We start from the raw sequence: 24965 nt of genomic DNA on the forward strand, positions 1-24965 counted from the left end.
TTTTCTTTCCGGTTTGGAAATACAGACTCCGAAGAAGAGACACGCCAAAGAAAAAGCCCTCAAAAGAGCCAAGAGAAGATGGGCCCCTATTCCTTGTTCTATCACGGAGAACTCCCTAGGACCTTTCCCTATGTTTCTTCAGCAGGTAATGTTTTTCTTCTCCTGTAGAGGAGGTGAGCAGTTGTCATGACTTGTTCCCTACATATCATACATAGCAGACATGGACACATATATGCACTGTTTCCATCATCCACACCAATATGCTTGCATAGCAGAAACGTATCTTTTACTTATTTCAGTATGTGCCAATTCCTCAATTTTATTCTCTCCTCCTCTCTCTTTTTTTAATGGTATTTAAGTGCTTAGTATGTGTCAGGCACTGTACTAAGTGCTGGGGTAGAAGCAAGCAAATCAGGCTGGACACAGGCCATGTAAATGTTCCTCACAGGGCTGACAGTCCTATGACCCCATTTTACAGATGAGGCAATGGAGGCACAGAGAAGTTAAATGACTTGCCCAAGGTCATGCAGCAGATAAGTGGTGGAACAAGCATTAGAACCCAAGTCCTTCTGACTCCCAGGACCGTGGTCTGTCCACTAGGCCACACTGGTCTCCCTCAAAAATCCAATGTGTAATTACTTTAGTAAAATTTTCTGTCCCCAAGCCCAAAGACTCTAAATGCACATTGGGTTTCACAATAAATAAAATGATCCCAAACCAAATCAAATGCTAAATGTAGTTTTTCACAGTCTCAGCTTCTTTCTCTTAACCTTTCCTTTACAGGTCCAGTCCGATACCCAGCAGAACTACACTATCTTCTATTCAATAAGTGGACCAGGGGTGGATAGAGAGCCTATTAATTTGTTTCACATAGAGAGAGACACTGGAAATTTGTACTGTAATCGCCCTGTGGATCGTGAGCAGTATGAATGCTTTGAGGTAGGCATTGCAGTCATTTATAGAGCTTTATTGATTTTGTTGAACTACCTGGAGCTTCTAAGAGCAACGAATGTTTTCCTTTGGGGTGAGTGACTAAGGGAGAGCTGGTTAGGAGGGAAGAAAAGCTGTCTCATTTCTCTCTTATCCTGTGTTTGCAGGAGGTAAAATAGTAATTGTGGATTGGGTCTTTCATTCATTAATACTTATTGAGTGCTTTCCATATGCAAAGCTCAGGAGCTGAGGAAGAGAACAATGCAGGATAAATAAGAGGTGATCTTTTGCCTTCAGGGGGCTCACACTAAAATCTGGGCCTGGGAGGAAGGGCTCCAGCCTTTGAACACAGAATAACATAGGAACGCAAGGACAATAATAATGATGGTATTTGTTAAGCACTTACTATATGTCAAGCATTGTTCTAAGTGCTGGGACAGATACAAGCTAATCAGGTTAGACACAATCCCTGTCCCACATGGGGCTCACAGTCTTACTCCCCATTTTACAGATGAGGTAACTGAGGCACAGAGAAGTGAAGTGACTTGCCCGAGATCACACAGCAGAGAAGTGGCAGAGCCGGGATTAGAACCCAGCTCCTCCTCCTCTTCCCATGCCCGTGCTCTATGCAGTAGGCCACACTGCTTCAAGGCCAATCACAAACAACTTCAGGTCATCACAGTTCAAGAGGCTCTTTTCCAGTTCTATTCTCCTCAGAGTCCAGCACAATCAAAAACAACACAGTCAAAGCCTTCCCAATGTTCTAAAATTTGTGAAGCTTTTAGTACAGCCCCACTTTCTTTCCACTTTGCTCTGGCAAGGCAGTTGGGGTTCCCCATGGCTTGTGTTGGGGAAGTGCTGGGTGTCCTACCTGTAGGTCTCACTGGTTTCAGGCTCACCCACACTCACCACCCCACCTTTTTCTCCCTCTCCTCTGCAATCTCACACTCCCCTCACATCCCCCTGCCACTTTCAGTGAGGATTCTGGTTTGCTGTCTGGCCATTGTAAAGATGGCAACACCAGTGGGGTAAAAATAAACCAGCCTCTTCATGTGAAGAGGGGGAGATGACAGTAGTTTAAAGTGTGCAGGGGCATTGACAGTAGGCATTGTCACCCAGAATCCCCCAGGGGACACATGGCAGAACTTCTCATGAAATCTAACGGTCTCTAACTCTTTTTCTTCAACCTGAAATTTACCTGAAGTGTAAGCCTTCTCTAAGAGCTTGGTGGATGCCCTAAATCCCTCTCTCTCTGTCTCTTGCACATCAAGTCACCCAGACAGGGATTGACTGTTTTGATTTTGTTGTAGTGTATCACTTCCATTCTCTTTTTCTGTCGCAGTTAACTGCCTATGCCACAACCTCAGATGGATATTCTCCAGAACTGCCTCTGCCCCTTCTGATCAAGGTTGAGGATGAAAATGATAACACCCCAGTTTTCACGCAACTCATATATAATTTTAATGTTACAGAACATTCCAGGCCTGGTAAGTACATATTTTAGGGTAAGTTGTGTTGAATTGGGGGCGATTAAAAAGTTTTTTTAACAGTAAAATTGAATATTGTATGGTTATTTAGATATTAATCAGCACTTAGTAGTAATAATGTTTATTAAACACTTACTGTGTTCTTAGCACTGTATTAAGATCTGGGAAAGAATGCATAGGTGGGAATTAGACCCTCTCCCTGTCTCTTGGGGGGACTCACACTTGAAAGGCTTTTCCAAGCAGGTTAAGGATTAATAGCATAATTAATATGCTATTAGCATATTTTAGGGTAGCATTAATTCTTTGTAAAATCCAGAGTCAGTCTGAATAAGGCAGCTAGTTATAGCCACTGCTAATTTGTCTAGTTTCTGGATAATCCAGTTACTTTCTTGTCCTCTTCCCTATAGCCGGGTGCCTGTTTGCTCTTTCACAGCATGTTAGCACTTCCACCAGAACATGGGCAGGGATGGGTCATTTCTCTGGGTTCTGATTCATTTGGAATGAGAAAAAAGGAATGGGAGTCAAAGGGTCTGGGACTGATGTGAGTTTGAATTCTGCATCTCAAAACATACAGAAATCACCAATACTATGTCAGTCAGTCAGTGGTATTTATTGAGTGCTTACTGTGTGCACAGCACTGTACTAGGCACTTGGGAGAGTACAGTACAACAATAAAGAGACAATAAAGAGACCTACCCACAACAAGCTTACAGTTTAGAGAGGATTATATATCTTCAAGAGGCATTATACTCTCTGAGAGCCTACTGTAGAGAAGCAGCATGGCTCAGTGGAAAGAGTCCGGGCTTGGGAGTCAGAGTTCATGGGTTCGAATCCCGGCTCTGCTACTTGTCAGCTGTGTGACTGTGGGCAATTCACTTAACTTCTCTGTGCCTCAATTCCCTCATCTGTAAAATGGGGATTAACTGTGAGCCTCACGTGGGACAATCTGATTACCCTGTATCTACCCCAGTGCTTAGAACAGTGCTCTGCACATAGTAAGCACTTAACAAATACCAACATTATTACTGTATACAGAGCTTTGTTCTAAACAGTTGGGAGAGTACAATAGAGTTCTGTAGTGGACATGATCCTTATCATTGCGAAGTTTACAATCTAGGGAAGGAGGCAGTCACTAAAATAATTTATAGTTTGGAGGAAGTAGGAAAATGGAGTATGTTCATGAATTAGTGCTTAAGTATTAGGGAAAATAAAGTATAAACGTAGTTTCTGTGGGAGGTTGTCAATTGCCAAATGTTTAGGTCGCATAAAAGAGCTGAAGTGAGGGTTATGGGTACATAATCTGGGAGGTTAGAGATTATTTTGAGAAAGTCGTGTGGAAGAGAAATGATTTCAGAAGGGCTTTGAAGATAGGGAGAGGTCTGGTGGGAGATTTACAGTGGGAGGGGGCTCCAAGCAAAGGTGAGTGGTGGGAGAGATGAGAGTAAGGCACAGGGGGTTGCTTAGCTTTAAGAAGAATGAAGAAGGAATAGTCAATGGAGGTTTTTGAAGATTAAGGAGATGTGTGTGGAATGATTTAGAAAAATAATCTGGGTAGCGAAATGAGGTTTGGCCTGGAGAGGGTAGAGATTGGTGGCAGGGAAGCAAATGAAGAGACTGATGTAGTAGTCAAGTGGGCTATGACATACCTGAACTAGTATGGCAGCTTTTTTGTTGGAGAGGAAAGGACAGATTCTAGAAATGTTATGGAAAGCAGCGTGGCCTATTGGAAAAAACAGGGGTCTGGGAGTCAGAGTACCTGGGTTCTAATCCTGGCTCTATACTTGCTTGCTATGTGACCTTGGGCAAGTCGCTTACATTTTCTGTGCCTCAGTTTCCTCAACTGTAAAATGGGGATTCAATACCTGTTCTTTCTCCTACTCAGACTGTGAGCCCCATTCAGGACAGGGACTGTGTCCAACCTGATTAACCTATAATCTTATCCCAGTTGCTTAGAACAATGCTTGACAAGTAGTAAGCATTTAAGAAATACCATAATTATTATAAGTAAGAAACAAGATGATTTAATGACAGATTGAATATGAGGGGATTAAAGGGAGGATGACATCAAAAATAATTCCAAGATTGAAAGTTCCAGAGACTGGGAGGATGGTGCTGTCATCCGCTGTGATGGGAAAACTAGGTGGAGGAGAAGATTTGGGAGGGAAGATGAGGAGTTCAGTCTTGAACACACTGAGTTCATTCAGGTCATCTGTAGAGAGCTATCTTGTTGGCAGGAGCAAATGCAAGATTACAGAAAAGGAGAGAGGTCAGATCTAGTAGGTAGATAGGGAAGCCATCTGCTCAGAGTGGCATGAAAGACTTTTCAGGCTGAAATATATTTGAGAAATTTCTCAACTTTAAGGATAGACTGACATCATGATTTGATATGTCCTGGGATGTAACTACTACACAAAATTTAAGCAAATTTCGTAAACTGTACCAGATCAGTTCTTCCTACCTTCACCACTCAGCCATCCTAGGGGAGTTTTTGCCTTGAATTGAATCTCTGTAATGTACACACGCTGCTTATCAGTACTTTTTTTCTATTTAATTGCCTCTGTACTGTCCTTGCTATTCGATGGGGCGTTCCTTGCAGACAGCATTACTTGTGTATAAAGCAGTATTCTAGGGGTGGGCTAAATTTAAAGGATTTATATTTTATTTTCAATTTTCCCCAGTAACAAGGATTATGAGTTGTACCCAGATACCACTATGAAATGATATTACCTTTGTAGCATTAGCATACCAAGATCTTAAAGAAAGAATGGGCTATGTATCTTATTGAACTAAATGGTATCTTTGAATCTTGCATTATTCAATCATGTTATTCTGAATCAAGTTAGTACTGACCCCCAAATATAAAATGTTTGTCATATGAATCCATATAATGTAAAAATAGTCTGAGACATATAGTTTTCATTGAAAAATTTTTTTCATCAAAATAATTCATTCATCAAAACAAGGTGGGTAAACAGGATCTGTTATACCAGAATCTTGCTAACTTTCATTTTGTTTTGGAAGAACATTTCAAGCAGAATGTGATTAGAACATGTAGAGAAAATGAAAGGAAATTCATTTTTTCAAACCATATAGGTACCATAGTGGGACAGGTCTGTGCTACAGATGCGGATGAACCTGATACTTTACACACGCGCCTGAAGTACCAGATTCTAGAACAGTATCCTTCATCACCTAGGCTATTTTCAATCAACACAAAGACTGGAGTAATCACAACTGCATCATCTCAGCTGGATCGTGAGGTAATTTTCTGCTAATTTTAGCCTCTAATTTCCCTCTACAGTTGTAGAATTGGAAGACACCGATTCAGAGAAATGCAGAGAAGCAGCACAATGTAGTGGATAGACTGAGGGCCCGGGAGTCAGAAGGTTATGGGTTCTAATCCCCCTTCTAGACTGTGAACCTGTTGTTGGGTAGGGATTACCTCTATCTGTTGCTGAATTGTTCTTCCCAAGCGCTTAGTACAGTGTTCTGAACACAGTAAGCGCTCAATAAAAACGGGGAATGAATGAATAAATAATCCCAGCTTGGTTTCTTGTCGGCTGTGTGACCTTGGGAAAGTCACTTATTGTCTCTTTGCCTCAATCACCTCATCTGTAAAATGGGGATTGAGACTGTGAGCCTCACATGGGACAGGGACTGTGGGCAACCTGATTTGCTTGTATCCCCCTTGATCAATTTCTCAGTCCTGTTTTGAAATATAGAACCCTTTATCATTGAACCCCATGTAAAAAGTAACTTGGGTTTTTTTGGCTAATACTCCAATGTTGGAATAATAGCAATAATAATGCTTGTGGTATTGATTAAGAGCTTATTACCAATCAGGGGTATTCAGTGTGCTGAGCACTGTAGTACATGCTTGGGAGAGTATGATACTGTAGAGTTGGTATGTGCCAAGCACTGTGAGAAGTAGCGTGGCCAAGTGGAAAGAGCAAGAACCTGGGAGTCAGAAGGACCTCGGTTCTAATCCCAGCTTTGCCACTTGTCTGCCGTGTGACCTTGGGGAAGTCACTTAACTACTCTGTGCTTCAGTAAGCTCATCTGCAAAATGGGGATTGAGACTGTGAACCCTATGTGGGACTTGGATTGTGTCCAATTTGACTGCCCTCTATCTACCCCAGTGCTTAGTTCAGTGCCTGGCATATAGTAAGTGCTTAACAAAAACAATTTGAAAAAAACAAAAATACTAGAGTAGATATAGTATAAGCAGATCAGACACTCCCTGCCCCATGTGGGGTTCATAGTCTAAAGAGCATGTACAGATACTTATCCTCATTTGCAGATAAGGGAAACGAGACACAGAGAAGTTGTGACTTGCTCCAACTCACGCTGTGTAAGTGGCAGAGTCATGGTTAGAACCCAGGTCTCTTGACTTCTAGTCCTGTGCTCATTCTACTAGGCCATGATTCTCATTTTTGAGGTCCAAGATGATCATTTTCCTCCTTGAGAAACTATATAACCTATTCTAAGTTAATACATGGAGGGGGAAAAGTTCTCCAGATCACTGGACAAGGGATCGGGTCTAATTTTTACCTGTTTATTAATTCCCAGCACTTAAATACAGTCTCTGCAAACAGTAAGCATTTAATAATGTGATTTCTACAACAAGGAAAATGAGCTTGATTTAAAGCGACTCAGGCTAACAGGGAAACACAAATATGAAGTTGTTTAGAAGAAGTTTCAGCCTTCAGATCAAAGGCTGCCTTCTTCAGGTCCACTATCAACTCTTCACTCTGTTTTCAGAGGCTAGACAAATACACAATGATACTGAAAGTGCAAGATATGGATGGCCAGCATTTCGGTCGGTGGAGCACGGCAACTACCGTTGTTTGTATTGGCGACGTGAATGACAATCCACCAGTTTTCACCAAATCATCTGTAAGTATGGGACCTGGCTAACTGTAAAGTGAAACTCTTACATCCATCTTTCATGTTTTCTGGGTTGAATCCAATATTCTGATTGGCAGTGGACTTTAAAGTTCATATTAATTTGACCCTTCCCTTGATTTCTAATCTTCCCTTCCAGATAAGATTTAAAACCTAAAATAATTCTGAACAAAAGGATGATCCTTTATAATTTCATACATTTCATTTTGAAATAATAAGGATTTTAGAGTTTATGAGATCTGTGCAGACTGATTGGGTCCAGAGAGATTTCTTCAATAATTCTTACTTTCATCTAGAAAAATACTATATGCAATTTGAACACTTTCTATATAACTTAGCTTTAATAATCTTGTGGGCAGGAAATGTATCTGTTTATTGTTTTATTGTTCTTTCCCAAATGCTTAGTACAGTGTGCTGCACACAGTATGCTGTCAATAAATAAGATCGAATGAATGAATACAATCTTTAAAGTGAAGATGGAAGCATTTGATAAATTAAAAACTTCAATTGTGTTGTATTGCTTTCAAAAGAAAGGAGAGTTCAAAAGATAAATTTACAAAAATACTCGTCTTTTTCAAAAATAATTAAAATAATTTGAGATGGAAGAGGATATTTAATATTTTTCTGGTTCTGCCTCCAATTCTTTAGTCAATCCTCATTTCATTGGCTCATTGCATATTCCTTACTTTGTCATTATCTATTTGCACCTGGGCACTCCGTAAAATGGAGGTTTTCCCTAAAAACTGAAAAAAAACCCTTAATGCCACCCTTGGGTTGTGGTGAATCAATTTGGATTTTGAGAACAGTAGTCTCCATTTCATTCTAATTTGGGAAAGTGTTTTACCATGCAGATTGGAAGTAACTTTTTTAAAAAACAACCTAACTCCCAGATCCCAGAACTAGATTTTCTTGGTGGTTAGAAGGGAGTTATGCATTTAGGGAGAAAAGAATGCACAAGTAGATTATTGTGCAGTATTAATGGTGCCATCCAAACAGTATCTGTAACTCAACTCTGTAGATCTCTTCTTGAAAAGTACACAATACATGGTTAACCTATTGATTTCAATATCCATTTCCAGCTATATCAAGTAATGCTGAAGCAATTATCCATTAATTTAGAAAGGAAAGATTCACTTCTATAGCATTTTGATTAAAACTTCTCCCCAGCACACTTCCTATACAAGTGATATGATTTTAGGTCCTCCATTCTGCCTTTCTTAGAGTTCAGTGTCAAGAAACGAATTTGGACTCATGCTTTTAAATTATCTTTGAACATAATGAATGGAAGAGCCACTGGTTTGGGAGTGGGGGAAAAAAGAACATGCCCATCTTTAATGCAGCAAGCATGCCATGATTTTAAAGAAAACATTTATTTGTTTCAGTATACTGCCTCGGTAGAAGAAAACACAGTCAATGTGGAAATTTTGAGAATGACCGTCGAGGATAAAGATTTAATTAACACTGCCAATTGGAGGGCTAATTACACTATTGTAAAGGGAAATGAAAATGGAAATTTCAGAATTGTGACAGATCCCAAAACCAATGAAGGAGTTCTAGGTGTTGTTAAGGTAAGGAAAACGAATTCAGAATTTGTAAAGTCAACAATTTGGTATACTACAAACAGTATTTTTGTAGCCCAACCCTGTAGACTCTTCTTGAAGAATACTAATACATGGTTAGCCTATTGATTTCAGTAGACATTTGCGGGTGTATTAATACTGAAACAATTATCCATTGATTTTGAAGGAAAAGATCACGTCCATAGCATTCGATGAACACTTTGAATATATTTGATGAATATATGGTCCAGTCCATGGAACGAAAAAAGAATATGAATGTTTGGACTAATTGGGAAAATGATATTTTCCATGAGTATGGATGGCTTCTGTTTTGTAATCAAAAAGTCACTCCAAAGAGGACACAGTGGTAGATATAAAGCCTTCCTGAGATTGAGGATTAGGGTGGGTGAACAGACATTATGACACAACGGAGGTTCACATTTGCAATTTTGTGATTCTTCTTCTTCCATCCCTCTATGAATGCGGCAATGTTAGGTTGCTTTTGGAACACAAGCCCACAAGTAGGCTGACTGTCCTAGATGAGGCGGGATCATTGCAGATTTCTGTAGACTTTCTGGAGTTTTAAAACAGAAGTCCCGGAACTAGAATTCTGGCTAAAAACGTCAGCATAAAATAGGGTATCTTGCTGTGACCTTCAGCCACTCTTGTTCAATTCAAATCATTGGGATTGTGGCATCCAAGCTAGAGTGAGCTCAGTAGATACTTGGTCGGTGTCCCATGGAATTCTGGGACTTGTAGTACAGCCATCACAGAGCGCTTTTTCATTTTACTCCCCAAATGCTTACTAGATATTTTCCCCTCTCCTTTTATGGTGATCAAGGATGAGGCTGTTCCCCACCTCTGACCCTCCTAGTGAAGGTGAACACATTTTGCCAGTTGTACAGGGATGTACAGGAATGAATCCGGAAGAACAGCTCTTATTTCTCATCCCTACAGACCATCTTGTCTTTGCACTAGTTTCTCCTATCCGGGAATGATAACGCGCTTGGTCCCTAGAAAAATGTCTTTACGTCATCTGAGAGATACCCTTGATTTTACAGTCACTGAACTATGAAGAAACCCGCCAGGTACTCCTGCAAGTTGGTGCCTGCAATGAAGCACCATTTTTCAGAGATGGCACCTCTAAAACAGTATCTATGGCCACTGCTGCGGTGACTGTCAATGTCCTAAATCAGGATGAAGGACCCGAATGCGTCCCTGCAGTGCAGTTTACTCGAGTGAAAGAAAATGTGCCAGTGGGAACTCGAATCAATGGGTATTCCGCTAAGGACCCGGAAAGCAAAGCCAGCACTGGTATAAGGTACAAGTGATTTGATGTTTACTTATTAGAAATGATCCAGTTCTTAGTATGGTTCCTGGAATATAGCAAGCGCTTAACAAATACCATGATTATTAATTATTACAAGAGGCCTCTGAGTCTGTCCTGAGCACTGACTGGTTCAGATCCAACTCCGAATTGTTGCTTGATGGGAGAGGCTGGAAAGATGGGGAAAAGAAAGAAGGAAATTGGGAAGGTAGAAGGGCTGAGCTTTAGAACTGAATGACATTTTGATTTTTTTTGTTGGGTTTATTTTATTTTATTATTTGTAAAGCCCTTACTACGTGCCAGGAACTGAACTAAGCGCCGGAGTAGTTACAAGCCAATCCCCCCTACCCTCCCCTTCTCACTGTAAACTCATTGTGGACAGGGAATGTTTCTGCTTATTGTTTTATTGCCCTCTCTCAAGTGCTTAGTACAGTGCTCTGCACACAGTAAGTGCTCAGTAAATACGATTGAATGAATGATGAATGAATGAATAATCAGGTTGGATAAAATCCATGTCCCATATGATGCTCACAGTCTTAATCCCCATTTTACAGATAAGGTAATCGAAGCACGGAGAGCTGGTATTAGAACTCTGTACCTTCTAACTCCAGGCCCATGCTTTTCCCACTTGGCCACGTGGCTTCTCATGTTAGAAGAAGCAATCAATCACTTAATCAATCAGTGGTATTCACTGAGCACTTACTGTTCAGGTAACACAGCAGCATGGCCTAGTGAAAAGCCTATTGAAAAGAGCATGGGAGACAGAGGACCTGGGTTCTAATCCCAGGCCTCTCAGTTGCCTGCTGTGTGAGTTTAAGGAAATCACTTAACCCCTCTGTGCCCCAGTTTCTTCATCTGCTCTATCTTCTCTCTAGACTGAGCTCCATGTGGGACAGGGACTGTGTCTGATCTGATTGTATGGTATCTATCCTAGTGCTTGGCACATCGTAAGCGCTTAATGAATACTACATTTATTATTATTAGGGGAGAGAAGGGGAAATGCATTTTTGGCCTCTGGAATTAGGGTCAGAGGCAGTGATAGGGAGGTGGATTGGGCCAGGGATTAGAGCAGGGAGGTAGGAGAAGCAGTGTGGCCTAGCGGAAAGAGCATTGGCCTGGGAGTCAGAGCACCTGTGTTCTAAACTCAGCTCTGCCACTTACTGCTGTGTGACCTTGGGCAAGTCACTTAACTTCTCCGTCCCTCAGTTACCTCATCTGTAAAATGGGAATTAAGACTGTTAGCCCTTTGTGGGACAGGGACTGTGTCCAACCCGATTATCTTGTATCTACCCTGGTGCTTAGTATAGTACCTGGCACACAGCAAGTGTTTAACAAATACCATTTTTAAAACAATGGGTATAGACCAGAATTTAAGTGTATTTCATGTATTTATAACACTGGAGGCTTTATGCACTAACAAAATTTGTTTTGGCATATTCTATTTTATCGGTTTCTAAATTCAAATTTGATTTGTAATGAACAGGTATCAAGGATTAAGTGACCCTAAACATTGGTTCACGGTTGATGAAAACACAGGCTCAATTACCACTACTAAATTACTGGACAGAGAAGCACCGGGAATCGTAAACAATCTATACAATATTACAGTTCTTTCTAAAGACCAAAGTGAGTAACAAGTAAAAAAATGACGGTATAGTCGTTTATTAAGGAATGTGCAAAATAAATGATGTAGTACATTATTTAACCACCCATTTATTTTTCCCCTTTAAAGGCTTGCAGGATAATTAATCAGCATATCAGAAAGGTATCGCTCCTTGTCCCTATATTTATGGTTTTTGTGACCCGAAACACTGTCCAGTCTACCCAAGTTACATCTCCCAGCCTTTTGCTTAACGTTTCAGATAGCCACAGTCACTCATTTATTTTAAAAACAGTATTTCAGTCACTTGGTAACATATAAGGAAATTCCTGTCACTAGTAAAACTAGTTCTTAGAAGGTCTATTAAATAACTTGGGTGATTTTAGTGTTTTATCTTATTTTAGCAGCATGGCCTAGTGGATAGACCACGGGCCTGGGACTCCTAAGGACCTAAATTCTAACCCCAGCTCCAACACATTTCTTTTGTGTAACCTAAGGCAGGTCACTTCATTTCTCTTTGCCTCAGTCTCATCAACTGTAAAATGGGGATTGAATACCTGTTCTGCTTCCTTCTTAGACTGGGAGCCCCATGTGGGGCAGGGACTGCGTCCTACCTAATTAATTTGTACCTACCCCAGAGTTTAGAATGGTGTTGGACACATAATAATCGCTTAACAAATACCATAAAAAGTGCGAAGTGGATCAGTGTAAAGTGAATCTACAAAAAAAGAGGAAAGAATAAGGTTTCAGATATCTCCTGGGCATTAGAAGAGCCCATTTTTTGGTGCAAAATTGGGTTCACTTTTACACTCATGCACTTCCCTTTGGGCTAGGCCCACATGCAAGGGAGAAGGAGAAGAGAAACTTCTCTAGACCCCTGGCAGAAGAAGCTGCCTAGAATGTGGTGGGAAGGGGAAATCCTGGTTGAACCACAAAATCTGGCAACAGGGTGAGTGTTTTGGGGAAAACTATGCAGTCCTGAAATCAGAAAAGGAGAAGAGTGGGCAATATCAGCATCTCCTTTTTCTTCACACACAATTGTGAGCACAGCAGGAAAGGTGGAACTGCGACCGTGTTTCTGATTTAATACTTGAAAGAAATTCCTGTCTTCTCAAGGTTGTCCCAGCTCTGCTACAGGCCTCTAACACTGTCACTGCCCTTATGAGAACTCCTGTGTCCTCGGCACTCCCTTTCCCTGTCTCCTTCCTTCCTTGTTCCCTTTTTCAGATGTCCTCTTTCCTCCTGTTTCCCTATTTCCTTACCCGTCTAAGCCAGTCTTGTGAGCAGGGAAAGTACAGTTCTGTTGTACTCTCCTAAGCGCTTCATAAAATGATCTACTCCTCAGCCTTTCTTCTCTCTTTCTGTTGTAGCTTCTGCTCCTGTTTCTCTCACCAGTCACCACCTGGAATCCATAACTCTGTGCCAGTCAGAATCGTTGGCAGTTGCCTAAGCTAAGGCAACCTCTATAATAGCAACAACAAAAGATAGTATGAATGAACCCGGGTAGAAAGAACGTGAAATCAGACTGGATATTTGTTTGAGGGGCTGGAGAGAGATTTGGACAAAAATAAACTCGGAAATCCTGGATTTCATGTACTTGTTAGATTGTTTCCCTAATGATCATACAATAAGTGACCAATTGCTATGGAGGCAGAATTAGCCTAAAGGACAATTTGATTTCCACTCAATGCATATGCTACAGTTAAATGGCAAAGGTTGACTGAAAACTCACGTTCTTATTTTCTAGGTGGCAGAAGCTGCACAGGAACTTTGGCCGTCATCCTTGAAGATGTGAATGACAATGCTCCCATTATCCCTACAACTTATGCCACTATCTGCAAAACAAGCTTAGGATCTGCTGAGATTTGGGCTATTGACCCTGATGAACCGAACAATGGTCCTCCTTTCGAATTCACTCTGGGGAGTGGTTCAGATGTCCAGAAAATGTGGTCTTTAACAAGAATTAATGGTATGTAGTCACACGGCTTCGTGTGGGCAGGTAACGTGTCTATCACCTCTGTCATATTGAATGGTACTCTGCACACAGTAAGTGCTCAATAAATACGATTGACTGATTGATTAATCAATCAGTGCAGCACATGCTACAGGGCCCAATTGGTGGACTTGATCCAACCAGGCGACCTGCTGTAATGGACCAGCTCAATCAATGAGTTATATTTGCTGAGTGCTTACCATGTGCCGAGCACTGTACTCAGTGCTTGGGAGAATACAGCATAACAGAGTAGGTAGACACATTCCCAGTCCACAACAAGTTTAGTCTAAAAGGGGAGACAGACTTTAAAATAAACAAACTATGGATATGTACATAAGTACTTGTGGAGCTGAGGGAGGAGTGAATAAAGGGTAATAATGTATTTGTTAAGCGCTTACTATGTGCCGAGCACTGTTCTAAGCGCTGGGGTAGACACAGGGGAATCAGGTTATCCCACGTGGGGCTCACAGTCTTAATCCCCATTTTACAGATGAGGTAACTGAGGCACCGAGAAGTTAAGTGACTTGCCCAAAGTCACACAGCTGACAAGTGGCAGAGCCGGGGTTCGAACCCATAACCTCTGATTCCAAAGCCCGGGCTCTTTCCAGTGAGCCACGCTAAAGGGTGCAAATCCAAGTGCTGTGGTAACACAGAAGAGAGAGGGAGAAGGGGAAATAAGGGCTAGGCAGGAAGGTCTCTTGGAGGGCTGGACACCCCTGAGTCCAGTTCCCATGGACTCCCCTCAAGGGGGCCTGATCCTGCCCTCAGTAGCCCAGAATCAAAATTTCCCTAAAGTTCAAAGCCAGAGTTAGAGAGGGATGGTCAGGAAAGCTATCTCCCAGCTAAACCTGATGACTGATTTTCCTCCCCAAACTCAGAACGTAGGAACTGATCTAACAGCCCAGTGGTATTACTGAAAGGTCTGTGAGGTGAAGAAAAGGGAAAAAAATTCCCTTTGACCCACAAAGCCAGCCAAATAAAGTCTCTGCCAACCAGCAAGCAGGCAGAATTTTGAACTTCCAATCAAAATTTTTTAAAAGCATTTCTGCAGGATGTGGGGTTTTTTTGGTACGACCAAGTGTGGCAATACAATGGAGGAAAAAATAAAAATTGTTTTTATGAAACCAGCATCATTTTACAGGCAGACATAAATAGTACTAGATAAAGGAGTACTTAGAATGATAAGGACAATAATAATAGTACCTAGATTCCTTGAATTTAAACAGTGGTTTTATTTTTCTATAGTGCTTTCTAATGGGAAAGAAAAGTTATAATCTGGGAAAATAAGAGTTAAAAGAGGCTGAGTAGATGGAACCTGGTAGACATGTATAAGACAATCACTAATAAATAAACAAGTGCATAAGAGGGCTAAGAGAATTCCATACCCAGAAAGGTAAGGGGATTAATCAGGGAATATTTCCTGGATCACTTCCTCAGCTCCCAAGAGATTAATCTAGTGAATTACAGCCAGTGAGCATTCAATAAATACTATTTCTATGACTACTGGAGAAGGAGGCTTGTGAAGGACAGAGATGAAATAAATAGGCAGGGGGGAAGAGCCCCTGATTGGAGTTTTTAGACCATTTCAATATGAGTTACATGAGATACGGTATCAGGCTGAGGCCTCAGATTGAGGATTGGGAAAGTGCAATGGAAACTTACTTTGGCGCTTGATTGTTTTCAGACACGGCTGCCCGTCTCAGACATCGGAACGATCCTCCATTCGGATCTTACATCGTGCCCATAGTTGTCAAGGACAGGCTCGGGCTGGCGTCAACCAACACCATCAAAGTTAATCTGTGTAACTGTGTGACTGTGGGCGAATGTACAGACCGTGACATCAATACAGGGAACGGCGTAGTTGCAAAACTCGGAAAATGGGCCATTCTTGCCATGATCCTGGGAGCAGCCCTGTTAGGCTGTGAGTCTGTTTGTTTCCTTAAAGTTCAGCTGCTGCCTTTCAGTGTAACATACAGGAATTAGTCAGAAAATCATGTATCTGAACATAGGTCTGACTTGGTTGATGAGGCGAAATACCCTCACCTGCTTCTATCCCTGTCACAGTTTTTTTCCCTTCTTCCTGGCTTTCTCCTCAGAGACTGGCACAATCAATCATTCAATCAGTCATTTAGACTGAGTGCTCGCTCTGTGCACAGAGCACAGGCCGCTTGAAAGAGTACAATAAGGTTAGCCCTTCCCTTGAGCTTACACTCTAGCTCTGCTGCTCTTCTCTCTCAGAGCTGTCCTGATAATAATAATTAATAGTAATTGTGGTATTTGTCAAGGTTTTACTATGTGCCAAGCACTGTAGTGTATTGAACCCCTATTTTACAGATGAGGAAACTGAAGCACAGTTAAATGACTGCCCAAGGTTACATACCAGGCAGGCAGTAGGGAAGCAGTGTGGATAGAGCATGGGCCTGGGAATTAGAAGGACCTGGATTCTAATCCTGACTCCACTACTTATCTGCTGTGTGACCTTAGGTAAGTCAGTTAACTTCTCTGTGCCTCAGTTACCTCATCTGTAAAATGGGGCTTAAGACTGTGAGCCCAGTGTGGGACAGGGACTATGTCTAACTCAATTACTGTGTATCTACACCAGTGCTTAGTACAGTGCCTGTAACAAAGTAAGCACCCAACCACAATTATTATTATTCTTATTCTTATTAGAAACCAGATCCTTTGCCTCCCAAACCCAGGCTCTTTCCATCAGGCCACAAGATTTGTGAGCAGAATCTACACAAGACAAAACAAGAGAAGCAGTGTGGCCTAGGGGCTAGAGCATGGGCCTGGGAGTCAGAAGAGTCTGGGTTCTAATCCCAGCCGTGCCACCTGTCCACTGTGTAACCTTTAGGCAAGTTACTTCCCTTCTCTGTGTCCCAGTTACCTCATCTATAGAATGGGAATGAAGACTGTGAGCCCCATGTGGGCTCACCTGATTAACTTGTATCTACCCCAGTGCTTAGAACAATGTCTGGCACACTGTAAGTGCTTAACAAATACCATATAAGAAAAAACAAAACTCCAATGCCATACAAATATCTGTGAGGATTGCCCTGTGCAGACAAGTCCGAGAGTTTGGAGACCCATGACACTTGTCCCACTTCAGTGCCTGATTGGCAGCCTGCTTATCCAGCTTTCCTTACGTGCTCCAGTGTTGTTCCGGTATCCCACTCCTGCCCAGAAAAACAGAAAAATCAAGGGCCCCATTTATCAATCTGATAATCCAAATCCTAATTACAGGAGGTGTGTCTAATTACAGTTTTAAAAATCAAAAAGGCCTGTATCCTACTAGGGAACAGCAACATACTATCAACAGGTCAGAAATAGGAGCAGATGGGGTAACTCACTTTGTACCTTTCCCAACAGCAAAATCAGAGAGTCATCTAGCCCAGTCAACCATGCCTGACATCACAGTCTCTTGGGGAACAATGATGACTTTGGGTGTCTGAAACATCGCAACTTGATTCAAAGTACAGAACTCCTCTCCACTGACTGAAAGCAAGATTGTTTCAGCTGGGGCTAAATAAGTGGGGGTTCAAGGTTTTTTAACAGGAATATATTTGCTTTGCTCGGTAACTGAGAAGGAAGACATCAACAGGCATGTGAGCCAACTCACAAGCATACACATTTTTTGTTAAACTCCAACTGGTCTTTTTCTTCTTCAGGCATCCTGTTCACATTAATCTGTGGGGCTGCTGGCTCAAAAAAAGATGTCAAAACTTTCCCTGATGACTTAGCTCAGCAGAATTTGATCATATCCAATACCGAAGCTCCTGGAGATGATAGAGTGGTAAGTAGCTTGTCATATGAAAAATTAACTTCTCCATGTAACTAGCCATATTGGCACTGCCTTTCATGGACTTTCAAATGTCTCCAAATGTTGCCACGCCAGTAGAAGATGGCAAGCAGTATCCAGGTATTCATTCATTCAATAGTATTTATTGAGCGCTTACTATGTGCAGAGCACTGTACTAAGTGCTTGAAGAGAGTCTGTGATCATCAACCTAGAATCTATTACATAAGAGGTCCCCTAACCTCTTGCCCATGTCCTGCCTCTGGCCTTGAATGCCCTCACTCTTCATATCCGACAATTACTCTCCTCCCCTTCAAAACCTTATTGAAGGCACATCTCTTCCAGGAGGGTTTCCCTGACTAAGCCCTCCTTTCCTCTTTTCCCACTCCCTTTTGCATCGCCCTGGCTTGCTCCTTTATTTCATCCTCTTGCCCAGCCCCCTAGCACTTACATCCATATCTGTAACTTAATTATTTCTATTAATGTCTCTCCCCATCTACACTGTAAGCACATTGTGGGCAGGGAATATGTCTGTTTATTGTTATATTGTACTCCCCAAGTGCTCAATAAATATGATTGACTGACTGAGTGTCAGGGAGCCAGTCAGATTTCTCACTGATGGTGGGTCCACTAGCTTGATCTGCAGCAAGAACATTTTGGGCTTTCTGAAGGCTGTGAGTTACCATCCTCTAGAATGCCTTCCCACTGCTCGTTGTGGAGCCTCCTCTAGAGATTTGAGAGATGCGTGGCTGATGCTGTTTTGGAGGATGTTTTTCATCTCATACTCCCTCTAAATGGAGCACTTTTTGCTCCAAAAGCAACAGGGGTCCCTTCCAGTTCCCTCTTTTGGATTTCTGAGCCACCATATGGGCCACAGGCAAATGTTCTCCCAGTTTAAGTCCTAAGGGTAGAGATGAAATATGAAGAAGGAAGGGGGGAGCAAAATAAAATGGTTTCTTGTATCAACTGTTTCTCTGGTCTCCCCTGCCTCCTGCTCTGTCTTCTCTCAGTGTTCCACAAATGGATTTTCCACCCAAGCCACGAACACCTGTGGACATGTCTGTGGGGGTACCCTGGGACCAGCTGTGAAGAACGGGGGACAGGAGTGCTTCGAGATGGTGAAAGGAGGTCACCAGACCCTGGATTCATGCCGGGGGTGTCACCAGACCCTGGATTCGTGCCGGGGAGGGCACCAGACCCTGGATTCATGCCAGGGTGGTCATCACACCTTGGATTCATGCCGGGGAGGACAGGTTGAGACGGACAACTGCAGATACACCTATTCGGATTGGCAGAGTTACACACAGCCACGATTGGGTGAAGTAAGTTTCCTGGATGGAGCCCAGGCGGATAGCACAATGCCATTTTCAAAACAAATTTAAACCATGTGAATTGGATTTGTAAGCCATAAGTTCAAACCACGTAGCCTTTTCTAAAACTGTTACTCCATGCTCTCCACTGAGTAGTTGTGTTCTTTTTTGAGCAGCTTTAGGTTTAAATCAGCATATTTAGTTGAAGTGAAAATTAACTCAGCCAACATAGTTTTCTTTGCCCTGGAGTCCCCTCATTTTGGTTTCCCTCATTTGGTTGCCGTTACTGCACTGGTTATATGTAAGTTACTCTCTCTGTTTTTCTGACGTTATCCTGTTGCTCAGTTTGGCTGCTTGTGCTCTGGTATTCACTCATAATATGCTAATCTCAGCTCAGATCCCTCCTAGGTGTATGTATAAATTTATGGATAGATCCCATTATGATTTTCTGGGGGAAACTGAATTTTTAAAATGATGTTATCTGTGAATGTATATACCCATAATATGTATATGTTTTATTTCATGTGTCATTACTAGAAATGTGCTAAGTACTTCTGTAGTATGATGATATAGACCAATCATGTGCATTTTTTGTATGTAGGAATCCATTAGAGGACACACTCTGATTAAAAATTAAACAATGAAAGGTAAATCAAAGAAATTATTTTCCTGTTAATATGTTTGGTGTTTTAAAAAAAATAATACAGTGTGTTCTTTTCCTCTGCAGAAGGTGAATCTGTGTAATCAGGACGAGGAACATAAGCATGCTCAAGACTACGTCCTTTCATATAACTATGAAGGAAAAGGAAGCGCCGCTGGTTCTGTAGGCTGTTGCAGTGATCGTCCGGAAGAGGAGGGGCTTGAGTTTTTAGACCATCTGGAACCCAAATTTAGGACATTAGCAGAAGCATGCATAAAGAGATAACCATGACCATGGTGGTGCTAAAACTGTAAATGGCTTTGTCAGATTTTTTTTGGAGGTTTCTAAGCTGGGGGGGACTCTTTATAAGCTGGAACATGGCCTGTTCTTTCATCTTTTTTGTAAGGGGAGCGGTTTTGTGGAAATACACGTTAATACGGGAGCAATAAGTGTGGTTTATCAGCCTACCCTTCCCTGGAATGTCTCAAGTAGGGAAATGAGTGATGATCTATCTTTCACTACTCACCTAGGAAAAACTATTTGCCCTTGGTGAGTGGTTGTTTCTAAGGCTGCATTAGGGGGATTATGACCCTAAACAATATTGCACTGAAACTACATTTTGCCTTTTGGCCAACTTTGGTATTAAAATGTAGGCTTCCAAAGCACATGTTTAGAAATACTTCTTTTTTGTACTTGGTGGTTTTCATATAAATATCCTTACATGCCAAGCGCTGTCCTATTTTACTTAAACTATTCGGTCCAAATGGCATCTACTCTTTCACCATGAAAGGCTGAATTCTGAAGAAAAAATAACCTATTTTTTTATTTGAATTTTGTTTTTCTGTTTTATGAAAAAGTATTTGTCACTGTGGAAATTAATGTAATTTTGCAATTGTGCTTCTTATGCCTTGGTGGCTGTTTTGTTATATGAGTTGGGAATTAAGAGCCTTTAATTTTGCTATGAAAATTACAGAAATAAAGTTACTCAATGCTTTCATTAGAGTTAGCTTTATATATTGGTTAAAAATCACATTATAAAAAAGGAGTTGGGATTGGGGAACAAAACCCAAGATGTGTATATAGCTATAAATATAGTGGAGAATATCATTTTCTTAGTTTTTATCTCTTCTTTCTGGATATTAGCTTCCAAACACACCAGATTCAAAGATGTAGTTTATAAATACTACATTTAAGAAGAGCTAAGAATTAAACTTAGATGTCAAGAGTTGATGAGATCTTTTGAATTCAAATTCTGTTGTTTCTGTTGTGTATATGTTTGCCCTCTGCTAAAGGGAAAGTTGGGTTTCTGATGGGTTAGTTTAAGAAATGTAGAAATTTGTCAAGTTTTCCAATTAGAAGAAAAGTTTAGGGTTGGCTGTGGGTTTAGGCACTTCTCCTGCAGTGAAAAATTCAGACTGGGCATGAAAGCAAATCCTTGGATTGGATGAAGAGCATGAACTTATTTTTCCATCATTTTGTGCTCCAGTTAATCAATGATTGTGTCATGCCTGCTTTCGTCAGTTCATCCAAAAATTTTCTTCTCTAGGCACTCACCATTCTGACCATTTTAAAGAGTATCATCCCTGTCCCTGGGAAAAGATTCTTGTGTCTGTCCTGTACTGAGGGAAGAATAGCAACAAATAAGTTGAATAAAAGCAAACAGCCCTAAAGCATTTTCTAAATGGAGTATTTTTATCATCTCCTCTTGGGGTTTTGCTCAGGTACAAGTAAAGCTCATTTAGTTTTCATTTCTTGTAAATGTTAGTATTGTAGACTATGTAATGACTGTATGTTCAGGTGTGTGTTATGTAAATCACCTTCCATATCTTAATGGGGGGGGACTATTTGTCTCCTGTCTGTTTCAGGGAAAGTTGCAAGAGACCAGAACCAAAAACAAATGTTAAAAAAGTCATAGTTTTGTCTTTTTTTTGAAACTGTTTGAAAACAAAATACTTCCATATACTTAAAGAAGCTATATATTTTTCTTTCACCAGACTTAACAGTGTTTCTCTATATTTTCCTGTCTTTAATCTGTAGTTATATTATTTTCAACAGCATTTGATTGTAAGCTCCTTGAGGGTGGGAACTGTATTTTCTACTTATGCTGTATGTTCCCAGGCACCTTCCACACAGTATGTGCTCGATCAATTGGAAGTCTGTTCCATTCAAAACCAGAATATGGCCAATAATTTCTGCTTAATCTACCCAAATTATAGACTGAAGGAGTGCATTCCTCCTTCCATTGTAAAACAAGAGTAATAACCTTTATTGAGTAGAATCTTTAGGTAGGAGACAATCTATTATCTCTGTAAAATAATCTTCAATTCTTTTACTGGTTCAATATGGACTGAATACAGTATCATCCTTGTGGTCGCAGACCTCTGTAATATTCAAAATATTCTAAATGTGGATTTAGTCAAGTGAATACAAAATGTTTATGGCACTAGTATTAATAAAAATGCCCAAATGTCTTTTGGAGTTTATTTTTCTCGACCATTGATATTTGAATTGAGAAGTTTCTTTTAACTTTTTTCTCATATTTTCAGAAGACTTTTTAAGGTAAATGGAAGACCTTAAGAAAAAGAAAAAATCAAGAAAATGCCATCAGACCTATGGACCTTTCCAAATTGGCAATTCCCACTGAATACTTCCAACACCCAAATCTCTTGTCTGTCAGGGAGTTTGATTCCCTGGAGGCTAGAACAGAAGAAAGCAGAAGAGATTTTGGTTGAACATAAAATCCATTTTTTTTCTTCAAGGTGATGAAACCTCAAAATAGACTATTTTCTTATGGTATTTGTCAAGTGCTTACTATGTGCCAGGCACTGTTCTGAGCGCTGGGTAGAAACAAGATAATCAGGTTGCACCCAGTCCGTGTCCCACATGGGACACACATCTTTAATCCCCATTTTACAGATGAGGTAATTGAGGCAGAAAGAAGTTAAATGACTTACCCAAGGTCACACATCAGACAAGTGGTGGATCAGGATCAGAACGCAGGTCCTCTGGTTCCCAGGCCTATGCTCCAGATAGTTGAATCTCCATCCCTGGGGTTGCTTGTCGAAAGGATAGTCACTCCTCTGTCTTCGGAGTGAGGGGTTTCATCATTTACTTGCCTGAAGACAGGGCCTGGATCAGAAGATCTCTCAAGGTTCTTTCAAGATTTTGGAATCTACGAGTGTGTTCTTAGAAAACTTAAAGCAGTTGCATTTCATTGGCTCCAATGGAGTCCATTAATATTAGGGAAGCAGCGTGGCTCAGTGGAAAGAGCACGGGCTTGGGAGTCAGAGGTCATGGGTTTGAATCCCAGCTCTGCTACTTGTCAGCTGTGTGACTGTGGGCAAGTCACTTAACTTCTCTGTGCCTCAGTTCCCTCATCTGTAAAATGGGGTTTAAGACTGTGAGCCTCACGTGGGACAACCTGATTAACCTGTATCTATGCCAGCGCTTAGAACAGTGCTCTGCATATAGTAAGCGCTTAACAAGTACCAACATCATTATTATTATTATGCTTGAAAATATGTATATTTTGAAAACATACAGCAATTCAAAATATGCATTTCACTTCAGTGACTAGGCAAAGTTAGGCAAATTAGTTCCAGGTGGTGTGAGTTGTGAAAACAAGTCTTCAATGTAAAATTTTTGAGCCCTTTGATTCAAGCATAATGTCACTACCTAGGTATGGGCAATCAGCACTCAATTGATCAGTGGTATTTACTGAACACTTACTGTGTGCAGAGCAGTGTACTAAGTGCTTGGGTGAGTGTAAAACAATAGAGTTGGTAGATATGTTCTGTACCCTCAAGGAGCCTACAGTCTATAAGGGGAGATAGGCGTTAAAATGCATTATAAATAGGAAAAGTCCCAGTGGATAAAGATATTGTATGTAACTGCTGTAAGACTGCAGCGAAATGTGTCGAAGTGCTTAAGGGGCTCAGATCCAAGTACAGTGGCGACACAGAAGGGAGGATGAATGTTGTGGGGGTGGATGAAAATGAGAGATTATTCAGGGAAGGCTTCCTGGAGGAGATAAGAATTTAGGGCTTTGAAGATGTGGAGAGTGGTGGTCTTTTGGATATGAAGTGGGCAGATGAGTTGCCAGCCAGAGGGAGGATGAGAACAAGGGGTCAAAGCCATGAGACACAAGATCAGGGTACGGTAAGCACCAAAGGCCAATGGCATCCAGCTGGCTTGCTCTTCTAGACACCTCCTCTTTGGGATTTAGCTGCCTCACCAAAGAGTTGCCACCGACATATTATCCACTGACATTATGGTCACCGAAAATTCACTCATTCCAAATGGCCTGATCTCTGCTCTTCTCCAACTCCATCTCTTTCTTCCTTTCTAGGAGTTCAAAGGTCTTCGTGCTTGTGAGTCATAGATGCCTTCCTCACTCGTTTGGACAGAGGACGGCAACCATCAGATTCAGTCAATCGATGGAATTTACCAAGTGCTTACTGTGTGCAGAGCACTGTGCTAAAGCTTCTGTTGACATTGCAGTGGGCTGGGTGGGTGATTGGTTGACCCAGTAATGGAATTAGTCACTGTCTAGAGCAGTGCTTGTGTGGATTTTTTTTTATTCTGACTATATCACTTCAGTGCTATGAGGTTCTGATACTACCTCACTGGTTAAAAAAAACTTGCATTTCCCTGCCCTGTTGAGCAGACTTTGAGGAAGTGGGTTAGACAGTAGCTGAATCCAGAAGGGAGAATTTAACCAACATTCTGGAGACTCTACTGCTGATATATGTGCCACTTGTTGAAAAGTATTGCCTCGTCTTGAATCGCCTAACCTCTTCCAGTAATAATGATGGCATTTTTTTAGGGCTTATCATATGCCAAGTACTCTACTAAGCAGTGGGTAAGTACATTGTATGCTGATTAAAAACAATCCCTGTCCCATATGAGGCTTTCAGTCTAATGGGAGGAAGAAGAGGTATTTAATCCCCATTTTACAGATGTGGAAACTGAGGCACAGAAAACAGAAGTGCCTTGTCCAAGGTCACAAAGCAGGCAAGTGGCAGAGCCAGGATTAAAACTCAGATCTCCTGACTTCCAGGCACGTGAGCTGCATCTTTTCTAGTTTGTGATTCCAGAACTGAATTCTTCATTTTTTTTTCCAACTTCCAAATCATTCTGGGTCACCCGCCTACTGTAATGTGGTGTGTAGTTTTTGGATGCAGGTTTTGTCTTCGGGATCAGAAATATGAGAATGAGTAGGGCTCTGGAGTTGGTAGAAAGATACAAAATAATGATAGTATTTATTAAGTGCTACTCTGTGCCAAGCACTGGGGAAGATTGGACACTGGGGTATGAGATTGGACACAGTTCCTGTCTCACACTGGCCTCACAGTCTATTTTTACTGATAGGGAAACTGAGTGAGCTTCAGTGACTAGTCCCAAAACATTCCTGTGACA

The 24965-nt window shown here is 41.3% G+C and overlaps 1 protein-coding gene across 2 annotated transcripts in view; it reads left to right on the top strand.

The window, feature by feature from the left end:
* Positions 1-22018, top strand: part of LOC100084968 (desmocollin-2) — a 31555-nt gene extending 9537 nt beyond the window's left edge. The window contains exons 4-17 of one of the 2 annotated variants that reach the window (XM_029069736.2): positions 26-145; positions 784-939; positions 2273-2417; positions 5511-5677; positions 7179-7313; positions 8705-8890; positions 9943-10202; positions 11692-11834; positions 13556-13777; positions 15486-15722; positions 17470-17594; positions 18608-18919; positions 19509-19554; positions 19635-19725. In XM_029069736.2, coding sequence (XP_028925569.1) covers positions 26-145; positions 784-939; positions 2273-2417; positions 5511-5677; positions 7179-7313; positions 8705-8890; positions 9943-10202; positions 11692-11834; positions 13556-13777; positions 15486-15722; positions 17470-17594; positions 18608-18919; positions 19509-19544 — 2244 coding nt within the window. In that variant the 3' untranslated portion in view covers positions 19545-19554; positions 19635-19725. Of the gene's footprint in view, positions 1-25; positions 146-783; positions 940-2272; positions 2418-5510; positions 5678-7178; positions 7314-8704; positions 8891-9942; positions 10203-11691; positions 11835-13555; positions 13778-15485; positions 15723-17469; positions 17595-18607; positions 18920-19508; positions 19555-19634 lie in introns of both variants that reach the window. The other variant, XM_029069735.2, reaches the window with a different exon arrangement.
* The last annotated feature ends 2947 nt before the right edge of the window (positions 22019-24965 follow it).

The sequence above is a fragment of the Ornithorhynchus anatinus genome, chromosome 7, assembly GCF_004115215.2.
Source record: "Ornithorhynchus anatinus isolate Pmale09 chromosome 7, mOrnAna1.pri.v4, whole genome shotgun sequence".
In the NCBI taxonomy this organism is placed as follows: Eukaryota; Metazoa; Chordata; class Mammalia; order Monotremata; family Ornithorhynchidae; genus Ornithorhynchus; species Ornithorhynchus anatinus.